Below are 23,326 nucleotides of genomic sequence, written 5' to 3' on the forward strand. Positions count from 1 at the left end.
ACTGTTAATAAATAACATTTGACAACTAAAATAACAGTTCCTAGCATGTCATTAAGTGCGATAAATTGTGAGTAACACTGTAAAAAATAAAATGCATAAATACTGCACAAAGTGATTTTACATATTTTTGCATTTTTCACGACATTTCATGATGAATCTTTTTTTCCATTGCTGCCCACCACATTACATAAGAAAACAGTAAAAGAAAGATTAACAAATTAATAAGGGTTCAGTCTTCATCCCACTTGTGTACCCTTCTAGAGACACTGCTTTGTGTAGTCTTCATTGGCGTGATATTAAAATGCAGGAATAACAACAATAGACAAGGCTACTGTCATTTAATTCTGCATCTGAAAGCAACATCTCAGTTAAATTAACCATTAAGGCTTCACCTATATTCTAGGTTGTTCAATTTCACAAGTCATTCGTGAAAACTATGCTTTTGAAAAAAATTTCTTGATCTCCCCCCTTGTCATACTTTGTCTCATGGAACAGTTTAAGAGCATGCTAACTGGATTCCTTCAGATGAAACTACACCAGGACATGTGTTTTAATAGCACATTTGATTTATTCTAACTGCTAACAGACATTCAGTCTCAGAGACCACACAAGAGAGAGTCTGAAGTAAGACTTTCCAAATATGTATGATGTGGATATAGGATACTCAGTTCTATTTATTGCATAGATCTGATTTCATTGTACAGAACTCTTTGATAATGTGCACACCCTCATTTCCCACTGGGAAGAGAAATATCTAAGATCACAGAATCTCAATTCAAGTAGAGCAAAGCAAGTATGCAAATTTTCACAGATTTGATTTTTTCACTGGCTGAGAAATTGAACACCAAAAGTTGTTTTTATCTCTCTGCTGAAGATTTAACAAAAGATACAACAAATACATTTGCATGCTTGAATAGTGGCTTAATAACAGAGTTCAGAGGGTTGTGATCAGTGGCACAGAGTCCAGTTGGAGGCCTGTGGCAAATAGTATTCCCCAATACCGGATCTGCTATTGTTCAGTATCTTCATCAATGACCTAGGATAGAGTGCACCCTCAGCAAGTTTGCTGATGATGCCAAACTAGGAGGGGTGGCTCATAGAGCAGAAGGTTGTGCTGACATCCAATTTTATGTAGATCTGTGAATATGTCTATATGCTCTGAACAAAATTCTGTAAGCTTTCCTTTTTTTCTGTTATCAAAAGGGTTCATTTCATTTGGGAAATCACATTGTAGTTTTATTTCAAAATCTCTTATTTAGTTTTTCTCTTTAATTTCTCTGTAATTATGACTTCTTTACATTGTAACACCCTGGAAAGAAGTTGAGAAAATTTGACTGTGTCTATTAAGTTCCTAGGTAAAATTTACTGGTAATATTCTTCAACTCTAGAAAATTTAATATAGAATATTTCACCCATTCTGAAGCTACATGGAAATGAGCATATAAAACTGTTATTACTGATTGAAATATCTTTTTTATTTTACATTTAGATGATGATGACTCTTTCATAAACCTTGAAACAGAATCAGAAACAGGATCAGAAAATTCTTGAGGTTCCTTCTAAACCAGTGTTCTATGAGCCCTTGGTTCTTGAGCCAGGAAATAGGTTCAGTGATAACAAGAAATAGGTGTTTTCTTTCAGCATTGTACATAAAGCATAAATATTATGTTCACTTTGTACTACAGTGAACACTGATCTAATGTTTGGCAAGTAATTTAACAAAACTTACCTGCACTTTCTGGTCAGTTACCTAAAAAAAGAAAACCCATAAAGGTCCTATGGCCTTTACAAGTAGATCAGGAAAGGTGGGGAAAACACCAGCTGACTTCTTGAGGAGACAGAAAGGAATATGATGCTGAAATTAAACAGCGTAACAGAGAGCAGAAACATTACCTGCCACTCAGATTGAAGACTGCTACAGAGAGACAGTAACATTCAAAGTTCTTTAAATGACCATGTAAAAAAGTGGAAGAAAATTATAAAGTAGTCAAGCACTCTTAGGAATTCATAGTTCAGTTGTGTATAGACTCCACAGCTAAAAGTCAAAACCCATACTAATTACATAACAAAAATGGCGTAGGAATCTGCATTATTTGACATAAAGGATATATTCTGTGGAAGCTATAACAGAATTGGTCTTCCTGAGACTGCAGACAATAAAATGCTTCCATTATGCAACAAACAAATAAGTCAATAAAGGAAAAGAACATAATGCAATAGGAAAAAGAATAATATATATGCACGCCTACAGCAGATTGCTTCTTTGGCAGCATGAAAATTCAGTTTTATTCACACAACAGGAAAGCTTTGTGGAATAGATCTTTTTATTATTTAAGTACAACCAGTAAAGTGTTTAATTTATAAGACATATAAATCAATGCTTTATTTTACCACTAAAACATCCTTGTTTTACTGTAATTCACTTTGCTTTTACAACCCAAAATGCCATCCCAGAGTAACTATTTGAATTGTTCTTTGGAAAAAACATTAACTTGTATAATTTAGTTGTGCAGTAATATCAAGATTCAGACTACTACAGAATTATGACTAACATCTGTGTAAGAATACAACATTTTCAGAGGATGAAAAAAAGGAGAGCTATTAGAATGAACAATTTAAAAACTAATTATATTAGCTACTTTTTACTTTGAGCATAACATTGATTTCCTCTCCACTGTTTTTCCTCCTGTGCAGAAAATCAAAAGCTTCCACAGGCGAACAAAATATCCTTTAATTAAAATGGTCTCCATTACAGACAAAGCAAACTGAAGAAAGAAGACAACAAAGAAGCATTTCTGGAGACAGCTGATAAAGGAAATGAATTTTACATCAAGATGTTTTGTGATGTGATGAGACAGCTGAGATACGATCTCAGATGCTACTGAAATGAACTGCAACCCTCACAGTAAAGCTTTGTGCCACAATGAATTATCAAAGACAACTGAGGAGATTTTCTACAGGCCCCCAATATTTTACTAGGAGCTCTATCCCTTCACTGTAGTACTTTCCAGAAATGTGCATTGCTTAAATAAATCCTAGTGTTTATGACATTGCTTACATAAATACTGCCCTTCTGTACTTCCATAAATGTCTCTTGGGAGTGACATTTACCATCATATGCTTAAATGATTAAAATAGGGACTTCTACATTAAAACCATGTCCTGTTATATGCACTAGCATCACTGTGTAGGTGGGATAAAGACCTAGATTTTTATAGCTCTGAAAAGTAGAAGATGAGAAGAAGCTATGGTTTAAGAAAACAATGAACAATTTCCAAATTATTTTAAGGAATTACAATGTATATGACCTAAAACCTAAATGTCTGTTAGCTAGATACTGACCAAACAAGGATGGTTAATAAAGATTGTTTACTTGTTAGCGACCTAGAAAAGGCTATTAAAATAATAATGTTAGTAAAGAAAATAATGCATCAGGAGGAGGAAATGAAAATTGCAAGCAAAAATCAGGTAGCAATTCCCAGTTAGAGAAAAACAGACTGTGGAAAGAAGAAAATTCTTAAAAGGGAAGTTGAAGCATAATATGGGAACAACAATCTATGAAAGAAGATCAAAGAGGAAACAAAAAGAGACTAAAGAATTCTTGTTGAAAGAGGAAGCACAGGAGAAAAATGCTTCGAGTTCTCCACTGCTGAGAAGAGACATCTGAAATAGCACACTGTGAGAGAATTTAGAAGAGAGGACAGGACTGGAAAGGGACAAAGGTACTACAAGTACCTACAAAGAACAAAGTATTAGAACAAGAAAATTATGGTGCAGACAGGTAGATTATTTTTCAGAACATCATGCATCTACTTGTCAGTGCAGAGGCAGCAGCAGTGAAAGAATGAAGCAGTAATAAAACCAGGGAGAAAGAAAGAAAGTAGAAGACCAATCCCTTACAAATATGGTATTTGGTAAACTTGAGAGTCCAATCTGATTTTACCCAGCAGAAAAGGGTACTTATTCTCTACTTTATACAAGATTTACCCCTCTTAGATAAGTAAAGAAGCCACCAGTATAAAAATAGGTCTCTGCTTTGACTTCAGGGTTCAGGAATAAGATCTAATGTATTTCAATCCTTCCAGGACTGGTATGGTTTCCACATGTTTGCAAATATTTCACATGCCACATTTCATTTGCATATGCAAAAAAAGAACTGTAGATGTGTTTGGAATGTACTGTTTTTACTGAGTATATCTGTAATGGAAGTTGTGGTTTCAGCCTGATCAGTCTCTCCACATTAAATACTTCTCTGCATACTGTTCAACTATGTGACTCAAACAGTATGCAAAGTTCCAAAACAGACTAAACTTCCCTTACTACACATCCATACAGGTCTGAACTCAGCTAATAATGTCAGGTGGTATCATAAATAATGAACCAAATGCAGATTCTCAGTTTATTATCAGTTTCACCTATCTGCACTAGTAAGGTTATAACTAGGTACCTTCCCATCCAAATTATGTTAACAAAAGATTGTATTTTACTTTAAAATATAGAACAATACATTTCTATTCATATGACTTATGACAACATACATTAATTCATTCTTATATGTATGATCCATATTGTCAAGAGAACTGAGTAGCTTCATGTAGTTTAATGTTTTTCCCTTTTTAATTTTTGAAATTGTACTCTGCAGAAGGTAAAGCCTGTCACCTGCTTATTAGGCAAAAAGCAAGGAGAGAACAAATTACTTTTCACTTGGGAATGTTATATATGTTGCACTTGAAGGTTGTTTCTTAGATGGAGTGTGTAGGGATTTGGAGGGAACGGAAACGTGTGTATTCATGAGATAATATCTGTACTATCCATTCAGTAATAAATAGCATATTTCACACAGACCAGCAGTGACATTTCTAACAAGCAAAACCAAAGATCAGTACTGTTTTGAACTTCAGTTCACTTTATAAGAAAGTCAATGAAGGTAAATAAACATACAACACTATGGTCTAAAATAATTTAGAAAACTGCAATTTGTTTGTGTTGCTTTAATTCTGTGAATCCCTTAGACTATTCATGCATAGATAACAGAATGCCATAAAGTATATAGTTCAATGAGGATATACGATTACAACTTGTTCCTAGAGTGCAAAGCACCATTTACTGAGGAATGTCTGTTAAGGCGTTCAACAGTGATCCTCTACAGTCAGCACATCTGTGTGCACTGTTTTCTTAAATGAATGTCCCAATTAACATAGAAGGTTGCATTTGGTGTCTTAGCAACTCTTCTCAATCATAATACCTTTCACATATGATCAACGATACAATGTGTCACAACTCTGTCAAACAATACACAGCATTTTCACTTTGTTAAAAGAGAGGTAAATAGAATTATTTGTTTTCCTTACCCATTTCAGACATTTCTGGCACAGTAACAATGTATGGCCCGTCTGTAAATTTTGGTGCATTGTCGTTGATATCCTGCACTTTGATAATAAATTCAGATTCAGGTTCGAGTGGCTTGTTTGTCCGTCTGTCAATAGCTTGGGCATGAAGCACATAATGTGTCTTCTGCTCTCGATCTAAGCTTTTGGTTGAATGGATGTCTCCAGTCGTGTCATCAATAATAAATATAGTTCCTGCCCCTTCTCCAGTAAGGATGTATTTGACTGATCCATCACCTTTGTCAGAATTGGAGTGTAGCTGTGGAATAGATACACATAAGATCATATAAAATGACACATTAAATTTCATAAAAGCTTATTACGCATAAGATATAAACCCTATAATATTACTGCTAGCACCATTCTACTTAGCATTTAACCTTCATACCTCTTGCTGTAAATCTTCATGTGCTATTTCTGACAAGTCAATAATTTTGCTCAGGGTCATTTCCACCCAGCGGAGTTCACTTTTTAAGCTGGGCTTTCTCAGGTTCCATGTCCATTCTAGAAAATTTCTCTGTCAGGAGTATTCTACTAATGCTTTTTATTTTATTTTGGTTTTATTTTAGTCCTTCTGAAAGCTATCTTACAGCACTCATTGCTAGAAACTCTGCCTCAAGCACTACACCTGAAGCAGTCACACTGAGGACTGTTTGCTTCAACGACTGTAGTTCAGTCCCACCACCTATGTTATTTTCTGTGGCTCCAAGGATAGCATCATTTTCTGCCAAAGGAAAACATCCAGTGTGGCAGTGACAGATGCCTGTCCAGGATTACTCTATCCCTCAAACAAACACAGCCATTTATTCTGGGGTTTGTATATTTGTTGGTGGGTGGGTTTTGTAATTTTATTTTTTTAATTATTTTTAATTAGAAAGTCACCTAATTTGCTTGTACTTGTTATAAAGAAGTTATGAAATTGGAGTGGGACTTCCAGTATTTTCATTGTTCCTAACAAAACACTTTGGCTAGAAAACATAAGCTAAGTATCTTATACTGCTCCTTCAGTAGAATAAAGCATATAATTATTGGGGGGGGAAGGAAAAGTCACTAAGGAGCATGGTGTATTAAGAGGTAACACGATACAACTACCCATTAAATCTCAATAATTCTAATTTGACTTGCAAGAATTACCTGTTCAGATTAAGAATGAATATGTCTTCTCTGAGCAGGATGGGTGAGTTTTTTGATAGGTGGATAGGCTTTGCATTTGTGTGTTTGGGTTTGGTGTTTGTTTTATTTCTTTAAAAAAACTTCAAGAACAAAATGTATTTGAGGCGAAAAATGAGAACAAAGTGATAATGCAGAAATGAAGAGACTTATGTAGTGTTGTTATTAAGTTAGAAGGGAATCATTCCAATTCTGAGAACTCCCTCATTCATATCCCCCTGCCCTGACTGTCTCTTAGTATCGGTAATGTGGCATTATTAAATTTCTCTACAGAATCTGAGCAAAGCTGAAACAGAATGCTAGGTAGTATTTTTAATTAATGGAACACAAGGTGTCAGTGTCCAGACTCCTTTACATTCTCAGTAAAGAAATCATTTAGGGTTGGACAGAGAGAAAATAAGATATTGGAGTCTTTTTTTCTAACTTGCATCATAAGATGCAGTGATGCTGTTATTTTCTCAATTTCTCTTCCTATATTTTTGTCAGGTCTTTGTCATTGTCACATATCTACCACGTTAACAGCTAAAGGAGTAAGCTTATAGGGCTTAAAGGCATTCTTCAGAGTGTGTATTAAATCGGTGAAATGACAGTGCTGCAGACAATTTGTATCTTGTCCCATAAAGGGGTTTGGGAGGGGGAAATCTAATAAAATTAAGATTGTCAGCTCTTATAAACCTCAGCAGCACTTCAATCAATGTGACACATACTTACCCGAGCCACAGGAAAAATCTGACTATGAAAACCAAAAGGGGTCACCACTGTGGACCCATTAATTACGTTTTGTAAATGGAAGAAAGAAAGAAACAGAGAAACATTATGATTGCTTGTTTTTGATGTTACAAGACTGGACAGTCTTACATCTGGGCAAAATTCTGGTTATACTTCCTCTTCTCCTCAGAATAATACTGTGTTCTATTAACAAAGGAATAACTCATTCAATGGGGATCCAAATTTCCTATAAAGTCAAAATGTTCTCTGAAGTGAACAAATAAGATTTAGATATTCTGGAAAATTAGGATATTAGCAAACCAATCAGAATTGTTTTTATTTTACTGAATGTTCCTTCTTTTTTTTTTTGAGAAAACAATTCCTATGTGTTAAGTGTTTGCAAATGCTAGCATTTGCCTCAGAAAATTTGTCTCTTAATACATGAGAAAAATCAAACCCAAGAAACCTAAGAAAAAATGTGTATGTCCAGGAAACTGACAAATTTGCTGAGTTTTATAAGCTATAAAGAACTCAAGTTAAAATTATCTCAAACTGAAATGATCAGAAACATCTCTATCATCATTCCTTTTAACTCTGCAAACATATAGGTAAAAGCATATTCAGGCATGCAATACAGTAAAAAATAATTTTATTCTCAGCTGGAATTATGAAATTATGAGCAATTCAGAAACTGGTTACATAGGTATTATATCAACAGAATTTGCTGCAGAATTTAAGTAGTAAACTATTTTCAGAAGAATCAAATATCAACATAGCCACAGCACTCCAATACCATACTGCAAATAGGCATGTTCAGAAATTCCCTGTGATAATGCAAAATGCATGGGACATTTGGAACTATTAATAACATTACTTATTTTTTGCTGTGAAGAAACAACTGTTTTTTCTTATCAGTGATACATTCAGATACATTTTGAGTCAGAGGGCTTTTACACCTGACAGGTAAGAAAAGAGATACTCAGCTGACTGCACAGCCAACCAATTATATGTTATACCTGCTGAGCACCATGCTACCCAACAAACTTCAGCTGAAAAATGCAGGCAGGAATATCATTAGAAGAAAATTATTAATAGACACAGAAAACCATCAATCTGCAGTTGAGATTTTACACTCCAGTTGCAAGGCAACAACTTAAACAAGAGAAAGCTAAGAGAAGTTCCTGCTTCCCTACTCCTCATGTTTCATTTAAGCCTTTTTTTATTAATGCTGAATTTAATATTCACATAGGAGGAACAGGCTGCCCAGGAGGGTTGTGGAGTCTCCCTTTCTGGAGATATTCAAGACCCACCTGGATGAGTTCCTGTGTAACCTGGTATAGGTGATCCTGCTTTGGCAGGGGGGTTGGACTAGATGATCTCTCAAGGTCCCTTCCAGCCCCTAACATTCTGTGCATTCTTATGTCAATACACAGAAGACTTTATTTGCAAAATAAGGTAGCTTCAGATCCAAAATCCATCAGTTCATCAGTGCTACCATATTATGTTTTGATTTCTATGTACAGTAAAAAAAAAAAAAGAAAAAAAAGGTGCCCTTAAAGATGCTGACTTGGTCCAGTGGAAGGTGCCCCTGCCCATGGCAAGGGGGTTGGAACTAGATCATAGAGTCATAGAATCACCAGAGTGAGTTGGAAGGGGGCTCTAAAGGTCATCTATTTTAATCCCCCTGCCTCCTCATTGCTCTCTACAACTCCCTGTGAGGAGGTTGGAGTGAGGTGGGGGTTGGTCTATTCTCTCCATTATGAGAGGAAATGGCCTGAAATTGTGCCAGGGGAGGTTTAGTTGGAGATTAGGAAAAAATTCTTTGCTGCAAGAGTGGTCAGGGATTGGATAAGGCTGCCCAGGGAGGTGGTAGAATTACCATCTCTGGAGGTGTTCAATGAAGGTGTGGCTATGGCACTTGAGGATGTGGTTTAACGGCCATGGAGGTGTTGGGCTGATGGTTAGACTGGATGATCTTGGAGGTCTTTTCCAACCAAAACAATTTCATGGTTTTACACAGCACTTTTTATTGCATAACAGAAATGCCTTTCATTTGCCAGTTGGTTTATATACCTTTTTTTTTAATTCCCTGTAAAGATTAAGTAACTATTTGTCCTCTTCATTTCTTCCATCTCAGTACTAATTGGCTCAAGTTTAAACATGTCAAGGCTTCTCTCAAATGTTAATTTGCAATATGTGTTGTGCTGAAGACAGCCCAGGGGAATCCCTGCTTAAGACAATGCCTATGAGATTAATGAGAGACTCATGTCCCTGAGCATGGTGCACTTCTTTCTTTTCCCTGAGTACTATGAAATCATCTACACAACAAGTGGTTTATTCCACAAAGGTATTTCTATTGAGAATAAATGCAATTCACTGCTTAGGTTATAAATACCTGTTTTGGGAGATTGTATTTCTGAGCTATGTCTATAATGATTTATAAAAAGAGCAAGGGAGCAAAATCTAGATGGACATTTGTGGACTCTTGCTCTACTTAAGACATTCCTAGAAAGGTGAGATGCTACCACTTCTGACAATGACTACTGCAAGAATGCACATACACTAGAGGATGAGATACTCAGATACTGTAGTAATGTGAATAAACATCTTAGATAAACATACATGTGGTGCTATTTTTTCCACCTGCTGTGCCAGAGAGTTGGAACACTGTGGGAGTCTCTTAATTTTAGAAAACACAAATGTATTTCAAACTGAAACATGATTACTTATAATGTTGAAATGATTACTTACACTGTTGAAAAGAAATACAAGGAAAATATGCTGAATGTTAGAACACAGCTCTCTGGTTTTTGTATCAGGGATTTTAACTATGACTATAAAAACATTACTGAAAATCCCTTGAAGTAGGTCTTAGTTGCCATGATAGTCCACCTCATCTGTTACTTAGATATTGATCTATGATATTTTTCTAATTGCTACTTAGAGAAGGTTGGTTTTTTTTCCTTCTTAAATTGTTTCAACTTTATTCCCTAAGCAACCTCACCTTAGGCCCCAAACCTGCAAGCATAAAACAACAGAAAATTACCAAGCCCAACATTGCTGATAAACATATGGTGACCAAAGCAGCCGGCACAGAGGCTGGATGGAGGCCCACCTTTCAATTCTTCCACTTATCACCTGCAACACTGATGACCAGAGGAGTCACAGCAAAAACCAAACAAACAAAAGAACAACCTTAAGAAATGTCTTGTGCGACTGATAAAGAAACAACTGGTTGACCACCAGGAATGATGACTTGACTGCAGTGCCACCCACACAGACTGCACAACGGTAGATAACAAGGTATATTTCCCCAATTTTATATCTCATTTGGAGAGGACTGAGAACTATGCCAAACAGCTAGGACAGATCAAGGGGTTTGCCCCCTCCCGACCCTCTCCCCCAGAAGGGATGCCTATTGGTTAAGATTTGTGACCTCAGCTACATGGATTCCTTCCCCAGGAGCTCAAGTGTGTGATTAGAGTTTGGAGTTAGTGATTCTCCAGTTTAGGGTGTGTATCTCTGGCAATCTTAAAGAACCTGTGTATGTTGCATGTGAATAAACTGTACTGTTTGTGCACCCAATTGCTTCTTGTGAACGCAGCTGGATGTACAGCTGGCAGGCTGCTTGGGTATCTGGTGCTCGGCCTATAGTACAACAAGTGGCATATCTATTAAGAGATGTCCAGGCACCCATAGCCCCTCTAATCTCTGAGGACCAGGAAGAACGCAAGATACATACAGAAGTGAGAACCAACAGGAAAGCAGCACACCACTAAGCACCATGAAATAAATAAGAAAAACTGATGAGAAAGCAAACATCCCCCTCCTGCTGGGAATGCAGTATGCTAACAATCATGGGAAACACCATGCTCCCCTACACTTGCCTAAGGAAGAGAAACCACTACCGGTAAACTACATATGACCAGAAGAATGAGAAAGGAACCTGGATAAAAGGGGCAGTTGCAAAGTAGAAGAGTTGTCTATTAGTGATTGAATTGTGTCACTGCTTCCCCACATTTGTTTTAATTGAGTAATTTGGATTCCTGGTGTATTGGGGGATGGGATTTATGCAGACTAGTAAACACTTTTACAATATTTTAATTGGACTACAAATAAATCTGGATATAAGATAAGTGTTTTTCTGATGAAAAAATGTATTATTTTGATACATATGCTATATTCAAATCCAAGGCTATTTGAACATAATCAAAAACTATTTCAGCAACCTAAATAATTTAATCAGAGTAGTATTGATTATGTATATATAAACAAATTATTTTGAAATAACTGCAGATAATAAGCTTAAAACTTATTGTTGACAAATAATAAACAACAAAAATAATATTCACAGAATTTCAAAAGCAAACTCTAAGTTCTGGTAGTGACACTACCATTATGCCCTTCAAATAAATTATTAGTTTTTGTTTTGAGAGCAGCATATTTTTTCAAGGAGAGCAGCAGAACCTCCTCTTCCAATTCTGTTGTCATTGCCAATCAGTTCAAGCAGACAAAAAGTGGGTCCCAGCACAATATTGCCACAGCAAAGCCTACCAGTGAGAGCCCAGCTTAGAAGAATGACAAAATCATTCCCAACAACATAAGCTATGAGCTTTAGGAAAGCACAGAGGGATGTATTAAAAACAAATGTACATATTACTTTAGTTTTGTTACACAGAACGGTTCAGTGCTTCAGTAAAAAGATCAACATGCAGATATATAAAAATAATTACTGGTAAACACTGCAACTTTAATCTTCTAATAAGAACTGCAATCATGTTGACTTCCTTTGATGCTTATGTGATACAACACATAATTAAAAAGAACAAAGACAATAACTTAGTAAAACCATATAGAAATTATCCTTGAGTAGTGGACACAGCAAAATAAAGTCTGATGATACTACTGTGTCTATGCAGTAAAAGCATCCTCAGATTTTCCACAGACTTTGGTCTGAGTTATAAAACATGTTTTAATGAAATACAGTGTTCCTGGTAAAGTCACATCCTTGCTGGAATTCTCAGAAAAAAATCATTGGCCCAGGAGATAGAACTGTATCATGCACAGCAGTGTCCACAAGTCAAGAAGCTATTCTACACCCTTGTCAAACAGAGGAAGAAAATACAGAATGGCCAATGCCCTCATCTACTGAATGGGTGTTTATAAAATAAAAACAATTGTACAGCAATCATCCAGGAAAAAATGCCACTGAAACACTATTAACTTCACAGTATAACATCACTACAGCATGAAAACATCTGTTCTCGCAAGATGTACTTATCCAAAGTCCATTCCTTTGCTGCTGCTTTTGGGAAGCCTGGGTAATCACATCTGAAATAACATCAGGGTACTAAAACTGAGGCAAACAGTCAATATTAGCTTCTGCTTTCTCTGTGTGTGAAAGGACTCCAGCGAATGACAACAAAAATAGAAAATGGAATCCTAAAGCAACAGAATAAACACTGAAGTATAAAACTGTTGTTTTGTTTTCAAAGAACACTACATATATCTAAGAAAAAAATAGAATCCAAATTGTATGTTCAGTGTAGTGTCTATCTAAATCAATACAGGAGAACAATAATTCCACTGTGTTGAACTTTCCATCTGAACTCTCTTCACAACAGTAAGCTCTCAATTCAGACATCTTTTACTTGGGTAAATGCTATGATGGGCACATAAACTATTCTTGTTTTCAGCAAAATAGGATTTACACAGCATAGCTGTTTTACAATTTTTAAAGAGCGGGAAAGACATTTTGATGAAGATGTTAATGAAAGTCTTCTAAAAGTATAATTATGTAAATATGCTTGTTTACAGGTCCCAGGACACAGCTCAGTGAACTATTACTCTAACATGCTTAAAATTCAGTTGGTCTTTTTGTTTGAATCTTATTTGGGAAAAAAAAAGATTATTTTTTTAACAGAAAACACAACAACAGTTCTCATTCCCCAGTACTGCTTTATAGCCAGAAAAGTTCTTTCAGAGTGGAATCATGCTGCTTTTAGCCCATGAAATGCACATCTGCAGCGATATTTATGCGGAACACCCACAAGATATTACTGCAAGATAAATGCTTGACTGTCATATCACCTTTACATGCAACCAGGCAAGGAAAATCAGAACAGGTGTTAGTTATTGAACTTTTTTCCCAAATCTCCCAGTCTCCTTAAAGGGCAGGTATTATCTCTCTTTCAAAGAGGAATAATCTGAGTTTCACACATTTGACCTACCAAATTCACACAGAAATAAGAAAACAATTCAGATTTTAAAAGCTTCAGAAGAGACTCTGGTCTATCCCTTCATGATACCATTAGACAGTGTTGAATTATGTCATTCCCACCAGAATTGGAAGGGGATGGATTCCTGAAGCTATAAAAAAATTATTCCTGGGAAACTATAGAATTTCAGAGCATTTAGAAACACTTCTCTTTCTATGTTGTCAGAAGAACATCATCAATAGAAAAAAAATTAACAACAACAACAAAAAAAGAAAAAGGTAAATTAAACTATGAGCGATGAAGGTTAGACTTTGAATGAATGCTTCATTGTTACATTCAGCCAAACAATTATCAAGATCTAGGCCAGATTTCTGCAAGATTTGTTTGTATGGTATCCAAAAGTCTGTGCGAACAAGTAATTAATTCATGGGTGTTCTGAGGGACACAAGCCCTAACACGCCCTAAGCCAGACAAGGGGCTAGGTATCTGCAGTGTGCCCATATGATATTCTAAATTACTTTCTCCTTTACTCTTTCTAAATAATATTGTGAAGATAAAAATAAATATGCGATTTTCTGTTGTAGTATTTGCAAGCTATGTAAAATCAAGAGAAAAAATTATGCCATGAACTTGTTTACATATTCAATTACAGAACTTAATTAGGAAAAAATATTATGTGGAAAAATTCAAGGAGAGGGAATTAATTTATCATCTTCCTTTTATCCCATCCTTCCAAAAATCTTACATACATTTCTAGGTTTGATGTCTTTGAAGCTAATTTGTTAAGAAATTTATAAGACTGTGGAAAGAAAACAGGTTAGCTGCTGTCCAACAGCTTCTATTTCAGGAGAAAAAGTTGTTTCATTCTGATGAAATTGAAAAGAACTCACAACAAACATGATCAAGAACGGCAGAGATTATTGTTTCAAAATGATTTCATGTCTGTATTTTTGGGAGCTCCTGATCAACTCATGTTAATGCACTTTTCCAGGTAAAACAAAGGCATATTTTCATTATTGAGGGCTCTGGGGATTTTTTTGTCAATTTATTTGTTGAAAGTTCTTTTTTAATATTAGAGAGTGGTATTCTGATACTGAATAGAGACTACTGATTCACTGCTTCTACAGTATTTAACACTTAACAGCACATTTTGATTTTGTTTCTATAATGCCACTTAATCTTTTTTATGTGGTCTACAGCTTGATTTCTTGTGTGAAAATTAGATTTCTAAGAATATTGTTTCTATATATATAGCTTCCATTGTAAGTCTCACAAGTGATCCCTCTTCTTCTGTATGTCCCTTATGTGAGAATATGACTTTTTTCTGATCATAGATACTTGACTTCTTCCAATCATGTAGTACTCTCACTGTTTGCTAGAAGCAGACAATACAGCACAGCACAGGAAAAGAGCCCTGCAATATTGCAAGGAGGAAATAAAAGAATGTCTCCTTGTGTTGAGATGGAGCCTCCTAGGTTCTAGCTTGCACCCATTGTTCCTTGTCCTATCACTGGGCACAGCCAAAAAGAGACTATCACTTTCATCTTGACATCCACTTCTCAGACATTTATAGACATAGGTAACACCCCCTTCCAGTCTTCTTTTTTCAAGACTAAACAACCCCAGTTCTCTCAGTCTTTCCTCATAGGAGAGATGTTCAAGCCCAGCAATCATCCATGCAGCTCTCTGTTGGACCCTCTCCGGCAGATCCCTGTCTCTCTTGAATTGGGAAGCCATAAACTGGACACAACATCAGTAAAATATTAAAATAAAATCAACTCATAAACAATGACCACTACTGAAATTTTGCTAATTACTAACATGTCAGTGCCAGATAGGCTTTCCCTTTTTTTCTGAATTGAAAAGATATACCTGACCTAGTATGATTGATCTTTACAGTGAATCAAGTCATTAAAAACAATTTGAAAATAGAATAGAGATGTTTCTATAGCCTACAAAGCTTCTCCAAATATAAGTTTACTGATGTGGAGTACTCAAATTAAAAAAAGAAAAAAAAAGAAGAAGAAGAAGAAGGAAAAAAAGAGAGAGACCACCACAGGGAATTCTTTGAGGAAAAGGGAAGAAAAACTCATAGACAAAGAAATATGCTTGAACAATGCAAGTAGTCACATTCTGACAAAGGATTAAAAGAAATCCTATTCACTGATCTCTGTAAATGTAGCGTTAATAGAGTGGTCAGATGATGAAAGAAAATATATAATGTTATCATAGGAACATAAAATTGAAAGGGACCATCCCTTAGCTCTGTGAATTCAGGCCTCTGTTCTGGCATGCAATTGTGTCTATAAATGACTCTATATGAAGACATTTTACCCTGAAAAACCTTTCAGATTTTTGTTTTCACTTTTCCTATTGGTAGACTCTTTCAGAAGCTCACTTATTTTCTTGTTTCCATTCTAAACTAACTTGTGACCACCAAACCTCATTTTGTCTCATAAAAGCTGAATCAGCTTCAGTAGTTCTTCTCTTTCCTTTGTGGTTTCTTCTGAAGTGTACTTATAGACCAATACATGCCCTGTGCTATTATTTGTGGGAATGATTAAGTAAAATGTATTTTATTCTTCACTACCTCTTAAACCACAGTATTTGATTTTTTTTTCTACATAGATTTATACATAAATTCCAGCATAAATGACAGCAGTTGGTAGGTTAACACTATTTCTCACAATGGCTTCAGTACCACTTTACCTCAGTTTTAATTACCTCCACTTTTGCAGCCTAGTATAATATTTATCTTCTTTAAGGTATGACAATAGAGGCAATAATGGGCAAACAGATCTTCCTCTGTCACTTACACCTGACAAACCAGTAGTGTATAACAGAAATTCTTTATACTGTTCTGTAAGAGCCTTACTACATTGTGGTTCTGAGGTTTACTCTCTATCTCCATATCCAAATCTTACTCATACTATCTCTTTCCAGACAATGATTTGATTCTCCTGCATAGCTCTGCATCAGCAATGTGTTTGTAAAATGTTTGATCTATTCCAAAACCATTAATCAGTCTAAAATGGGTCTAGAAGCATAGCTCCCCATGCCCTTACCCATTTTAAAAGCTTCTCTTTCAAAGTAACCCACTATCTCCATTTTCAAAGGTCCTTCCCCAATCTAAATTTCCTGCACAAATCTCAACAGTTTTCAGTATGTTGAAAGACTTGTTATTTTACTAAGGTTGGCATAACTAAAGAATTTATTGGTTTTGTAGTAATGGTATCTTAAATACAGATGTTTCACTTGCTATTTTTAATTCAGATGACACTGTTCAAATTTGAAAGCTGATGCTACCAGACACCTGTGATTGCAGCAGCTATTGGTTTCCTTGGATATTTTTCATATTCTAAGATATAATTTTCAGGATTCCCAACTTGAAAGCAAACTAAAATGAAATAATTGCTTTTCCATGCCCTCATATTAACTACTTTTCCTCATCTCTCATATTCAATATTTTTCTCCACTTTTTTTAAGGAAATTGATATTAATTGAGATTACATAATAAAATTCCATCACAGTGCTGAAAGGCAGTATTAAGAGCTACATTTGTCATATATCTTGCACTTACATACACAGTTTTGTGTTATTTAAATGCAAACTTAAAACCCAAGATATGCAGACATGACACCTGACAAACCAGACTTCAGCTGGGCAGCCTAGAACTGTATTAGCATGAACTTTATGCCTACAGCTCACTATATATGTCAAAACATAAATGCATGGCCTATTGTTCTCACAAGCTTCTGAAGAACTTCAATGAATAACACCTACTGCCTCTTTTTCTGAGGAAAATCACAGAGAATTTCCCTTTGGGGGAATCCTTTTTGCCCTACTATCACACTGGAGCCTAGACTGTGTAACATTCTCTGAATCTTACTCTATTAAATACTCTGGAAAAGTATATAGCAATGACATATTTAAGACACATGCATTTGAGGATCTAGAATCTGATGCAAGAGGATCAGCTGCACATTTAGCTGAGCTCAGAAATACTGTTTCATTGCATTTTAACATCTTCGTGTTATTTAGTTTACTTTATCTTTTCCCTTTATAATAGTCACAGAAAGTATATATATGCAATTGGCAAGCTCACTGTGCATGAATGTAGCAATACAAGAAGTGTCCTCCTTTCAAAAATTACATGCCATCTAAGGAGATACTTGCTTGTCCTCTGTCAATGCCATATTTCAGGGGATGAATAAAACAAAACCAAAATCAAACAGAAGACAACAACCTTACCTTTCCTACATACTGAGGATCTGGTCCCATGTGTTCTTCTAAAACAAAGAACTGATTCCACACCCATCCACGCTTGGGACGATGATGCACTTCTGTTTCGCCTTCTATGTGTTTGGTTTGATTTCTGGTCACCTTGATGGAGCCATGGTGAGCAGCTCCATAACACCTCTGCACAAAACACAGACAAACTAGCACTGGGCAGATACAAGATGTACTTGTAATTCTCATTGTAGGATAAGCTTCCTGTTCAAGGATTTCTTTCTCTTGTCCTTTCAGCTGTAACCTCTTAATAAATTTCTGAGATAGAAGGTGAAGCCTGGTACAGAAATATAGTCCAAAATGTTTTTTTCTGCTTGTTCATGGTTTAGCTGCCCAGTTGGGAAAGCTCAAATTATATTTACATTATGAAAAGCTGACTGGAAAAACTGGTATTTCTTCTGAGGTCTTCACGATAGAGTTCCACAGTCGACCATTTTCTATCTAATAGAGAAAGAAAAGAAAGCCACTTACTCATCACTAAAACCCGCAATTTCAGGTTTCTGATCTTAGATTAGACTCACAACTTTACTGCCTGGTCTCTCAAAGACTTTCATTGTAACTATAATTCCTTTTCAATCATTGCTGTAAAAGCATTTTCAGTTTATTTTTTGGTGGTTTTTTGTTTTGTTTTTTATTAAATACTTCAAGAATTAGTATGGGTCTTCCAAGCTATGAAAACACACACATTATTAAAAACTGGATGATTCTGGATAGATCCTTTGGTCTTTGCCTGCAAATCATTGACCTGGTCTGTCAGTAAAACAAAATCAGTGCTACAATCTCATTAAATAGTGATTGGTAATTAATTTCACATGAGTTCTTGATTGTCCATCAAGATCTACACACTATGCAGATCAATCAAAGTGAAAAAATACCAAGGCTCTTGAAAGAAGCCTTCAAAATGGGCTTTAAGGATTCTGCATCAGTATTGGAGCATACTGACAGGAACTTTCAGTTAAAATGTGCATATTTACACTGTGTGATTTATATAAAATCCAACCAATGTCATATTGGAACCTCACAAAATTATTTTGTGCTGACAGAAAGTTCAGATACTGTTGTTTAGGTGACCAATGTTATTTTCATAAACACATCCTATCGAAAGTATTTTCTCAGCTTCAAAATGGAAAACATAACCTTTAATAATCAGTAGGAAAACATGAAAACATGCAGGGAAGTTAATGCAGTCTTTAAAGCAAAGAACCTTGAAAGAAATAAAATAACTCTTCTCCCTCAGAGAAATAGTTACCCTGATATAACCGTTCATTCAGTTATCTAAAGATACCAAGAATCAGTCAATCAGGAGTCTCAAAACAGGCAATAAATCTATAAAACTTAGAACTAACTTCCAATATTGGATTGCTTTGAGCATCATAAATCTATTACAAATTATGTAAAGAGAAACACAATTAAACTAATTGTATTTCTAAGTTTCATGGGAACCCAAAGGAACAAACTCAAAATCTCTAAAGAAGAACCAAACAGTAAATAAGAAATCAGACTGAAAAATACTACAGTGGAAGGAAGCTCATCAACTGTCTTTTGGTTGAAGATTTTTTCCCCTCATGCTTCTTACAAATCCATAATAGTACTGGAAACCAAACCACACTTTCTACTGTATTCGCCTAAATACAGTTTCTCATCAGAATAAATACTGCTATACATGAGAAATACCAAAAAAAGGATATTTTTTTCAGCTGCTATTACTCAATTCCAGATAATGAGTTACATTAAAGGAAAGGAAGAACTCCACTGTCTTGTAGCTGGGCAAGAGTGCAAAAAGTAACTCTGTCTAGTATTTCCCACTGAGAAAAGAAATTTTAAGACATTTAGGGTTACTTGATTCTTACTTCTGTATCAATGCAATCTCCCCTCAACTCCTACAAAAACAAAGCTGCTAGTGTCCTAAACACCTCACGTACCATCTCAGAACAGCTTCATACAACATAATTATTACTTTCTTATGTACAAATGTGATTTAAAGGGAGTTTTTCAGTTAAAACTTGTATGAGGTCTAAGTTATACCAGAGGCAGAATTCAGACCTTTTGGGTATCACATTTCATAGACTTTGTGTTCATAGAATGATTTGGATTGGAAGGGACCTAAAAGATCATCTAGTTTCAAATCCCCTACCATAGGCAGGGTCTCCTTCCACTAGAATAGGTTGCTCAAGGCCAGACCCCTTTAACTGAGAAAGATTCCTATTAAATCACATTTGACATAAAAAATTAGTAATACTTCATGTTGTATGAAGCTGTTCTGAGATGGAATGTGAGGGGTTTGTTTCTAAGTATACACTCTGGCTGTTTGTTTGTTTTCCTTCTCTTTGTTCATTCTTTACTGATTCTTGCCTTGAGGTACACTATTTGCTCCTAAAGATTTCCAGAATTACAGATGAGCTATTTAAATGGATCAGTCACTGTTGTACTTCAGATGTACATTAAAAATAAGCTGTACCTTACAAAACGATAAGGCTGCAGTTTTATCCATTCAAGTATTACTTTTCTTCCCTTTGTTTTCCTCTTGGAAAATGCCTTAGAGCAGTTCTTAAGACTATAAGCCATGCTTAAAAATGGTACATACAATGCACTGAGATTTCTTAGGACAGCACATTTGAGTTGTATTCAGAATCATTACTACTGAGCTTTCCTTTATAAAAACGGTGGGGATGGTGGTAGCGGAAAATTCTTGCCTTTTAAAAGAGTAAATATAAACAAGTGCAAAAGATACCAACAAATCCTGATTTACTACACAGAACCTTGTTTCTCCTCCCTTTCAGAACTCATCCATACAAATGAAAAACCTAAACACAAAACAAAACAACAACAAAAAAACCCAAAAACACCAAAACCCACCCCAACACACCAATATTGAGGATGACAACTGTTGTTTTACAGTCTGGCTCATATATGACACAGAACAAATAGGAGAAGAAAATTAGCAGATGATGAAGGACTTCTTCATTAAAAAAAATAAAATATTAAAAATGTCTTTTCTTCTTAGCATTAACTAGGAGGTGTTAAATCTACCTTTTGCCAAACTCATGACATCATTTCATCCAATTCAGAGATTAATTGTTAAATAACTGCCTTTAAAATTGAATGTTTGAAATTCTTTATTCTGAACAAGTATTTTCTACAATAATAACAAAAAGAAAGATCACAATGGCATCTACTTCCTGTATTATGCTTAGAAGTTCAGGTATCAACTGTTTAAGAGTTGTGTGTGAAGCCTGGAGAATCATTTCCACTATAACAAATACAACAATGAAAAGAGCAAGGACATTTAGTGGAGATTATTTGAAATGTTTACACCCAAGTAAACATCTTGTAAAACCAAGTAACTAATGCACAGCACACAGGTCCTGATTCTTACTTACTCAGCACTCTCCACTAAAGGTCTAGTGTAAACACTCATTAAAAACCTACCCCACCACCCAAAACCAAACTTCAGCTCTGCCATGAAGACGTCAAAATTTATCTGTTTTAAAAATATAGATGAAAAGTCCTTGAATGGTAGCACAGAAGAGACAGTGAAGCAGAGAACAGATGAATTTGAACTGTGAGTGACTAAAAGAAAAAAAAGACTGAGCTTTCTGAAATGTCTTAAATTATTTCCTTAAGTTAACATACTGGGATGGTGTCTGCTTAGTGCTCATCTACAGTTTCAGATTAAGTGTCCTATTTTATAGGTTTTGTTATAATTACACTTGCAACTGCAGAGTAGGCCTCTGCTATTGCTGTCTCCTGGGAGCCCTCATGAAAATGAGTTCTGTATCTCTCAAGATCGACAGCGAGTTAAAATTAAAATAAATAATTAAATAACATGAGGTGGTAAAGTTCCACCATCATTGCTGGAAATCATTACAGCAGAGTAGTTACTGCTTAGTGTGGCAGCAAGTTACTATAATGAATTCCCAGGAAACCTAAATGAGCATAGTGATGCAAAAATGTGTATGCTTTGCTGTCATAAGGAGATGCATCCTTAGCAGCAGAGACTTTTTCTGAATCTCAATGTCCCTCATCTACTGTAATCAAATTGACCACATATTTAAATTCATCTTAATGATTCAGTTTTGCAGATGCACATTCAGCATAGCTAAACACATGTTTTGTCACATCCTTTGGGTACACCTTTCAGTCCCTCAGTGGATGGACTGTCAGCCATGGAACTTCTAATTAAATGCATTTTTCATATACTTTCTGACTTTCTGCTCTATGCCATCCATACTTCCTCCATGTCAGAACAAACTCTTCCATTATCAAAATCCAACTAGCTTTAAATCAACATCATTGTGTAGATATAAGCAATCAGACATGAAAATACTTCTTTCTTCCTTCATTGCCTGTGCTTAATCTATTGCCAAAGTTACAGACTGCAGAAATAATGGTGTATTGACATAGAGACCAAAGACAAAATAATGAGCTAGTATTAGAAAGAAAAAATGGGTGTTATTTTTTTATCTTTCTGAAAAAGGCATTGATAGATCACCAAAATTGACTCCTCTGGACCTCTAGAAATTGGCAGGGGAAAAGAAATTTCTTGGTAGATGAAGGGAAATACTGTATCTATCATTTTTTTCTGTTCTTTTTCCATGGCTGGCAGAGCTGAGCTATGGGGCTTTTACATGAAAAAAAATGAAGCACCTGGTAACAAAACCATATCTGTCCTTAAAATTCCTATCAGAAAAGAGGCTTTCATTGCCAGAATAGAAACAGGTAGGTCGCATAAGATCCTCACCTGCACTGTTATGCTAGAACTACATTAGAACTACTATGGAATTCAAGTCTTGGTGTCATAACAGGATTTTTAAAAGTGTATCAAACTGATGTTTTGGTTAGAAGATGTGCCAGATCAGCTGTGATCTCCTATGCTGCCTTTAGCAATAAATGGCTCCAGTGAGTGGTTAACCATAGAGATGATTTAAAGGACTCACTGATTTTAGGAAATATGTTTAAAAGAGTTTTTAGAAGGTATTATTATATTCATGAATGGGTACAAGAAATTATCAAACACTGCAGATACATTTTATGAAAGAGAATGCAGATAAGTAAAGAAACATGAACTTCCTTGAACAACAGGAGATCTACAAAGTTTGCAAACAAAACAGAATACTTAATTTACAAACAGCTCTGCATGTAGACAGGCAATTAATGCTACAACAAACAGTTAGTGCAAATATGACATTAAAACAAGATTAAGGGATTCAAAGCCTGTCCTCAGTTTGCATACAAAACTATTTCACCTATAGTAAGCAGGCACACAGAAACTTCAGGATAACAGAAATGCTCTGACACAATCAATGACTGAAGAAATAGTTTTTGCAACTAGACCCATATGATTTGCACAGTAATGACACAATTAGTCAGATAAAACACACCTATCACTTCTATAACTATACTTGCACACATTGTCTTACTAACCATTACCTGCTGCGGAAGGAGTAACTGTGGAACACAGAGAGATGATTCACGAATCTGACTCACATCTTTTTTTCCTCAGCCAGAGACCAATCCATCTACATTTCTATCCTGAGGCTACTCAAAGATAAT

The 23,326-nt window shown here is 35.5% G+C and overlaps 1 protein-coding gene across 5 annotated transcripts in view; it reads right to left on the reverse strand.

Annotated features, from left to right (window-relative positions):
- CDH18 (cadherin 18) overlaps positions 1 to 23,326 on the reverse strand; it is a 153,816-nt gene that overhangs the window by 75,474 nt on the left and 55,016 nt on the right. For 3 of the 5 annotated variants that reach the window (XM_054164469.1, XM_054164470.1, XM_054164468.1), the window contains exons 3-4: positions 17,735 to 18,214; positions 5,352 to 5,646 (exon numbers count right to left, since the gene is read on the reverse strand). In XM_054164469.1, the coding sequence (XP_054020444.1) occupies positions 5,352 to 5,646; positions 17,735 to 17,962 (523 nt within the window). In that variant the 5' untranslated portion in view covers positions 17,963 to 18,214. The remainder of the gene's footprint in view (positions 1 to 5,351; positions 5,647 to 17,734; positions 18,215 to 23,326) is intronic. The other 2 variants (XM_054164472.1, XM_054164471.1) reach the window with 1 other exon arrangement.

Source organism: Dryobates pubescens, chromosome 9, assembly GCF_014839835.1.
Source record: "Dryobates pubescens isolate bDryPub1 chromosome 9, bDryPub1.pri, whole genome shotgun sequence".
NCBI classification, from domain to species: domain Eukaryota; kingdom Metazoa; phylum Chordata; class Aves; order Piciformes; family Picidae; genus Dryobates; species Dryobates pubescens.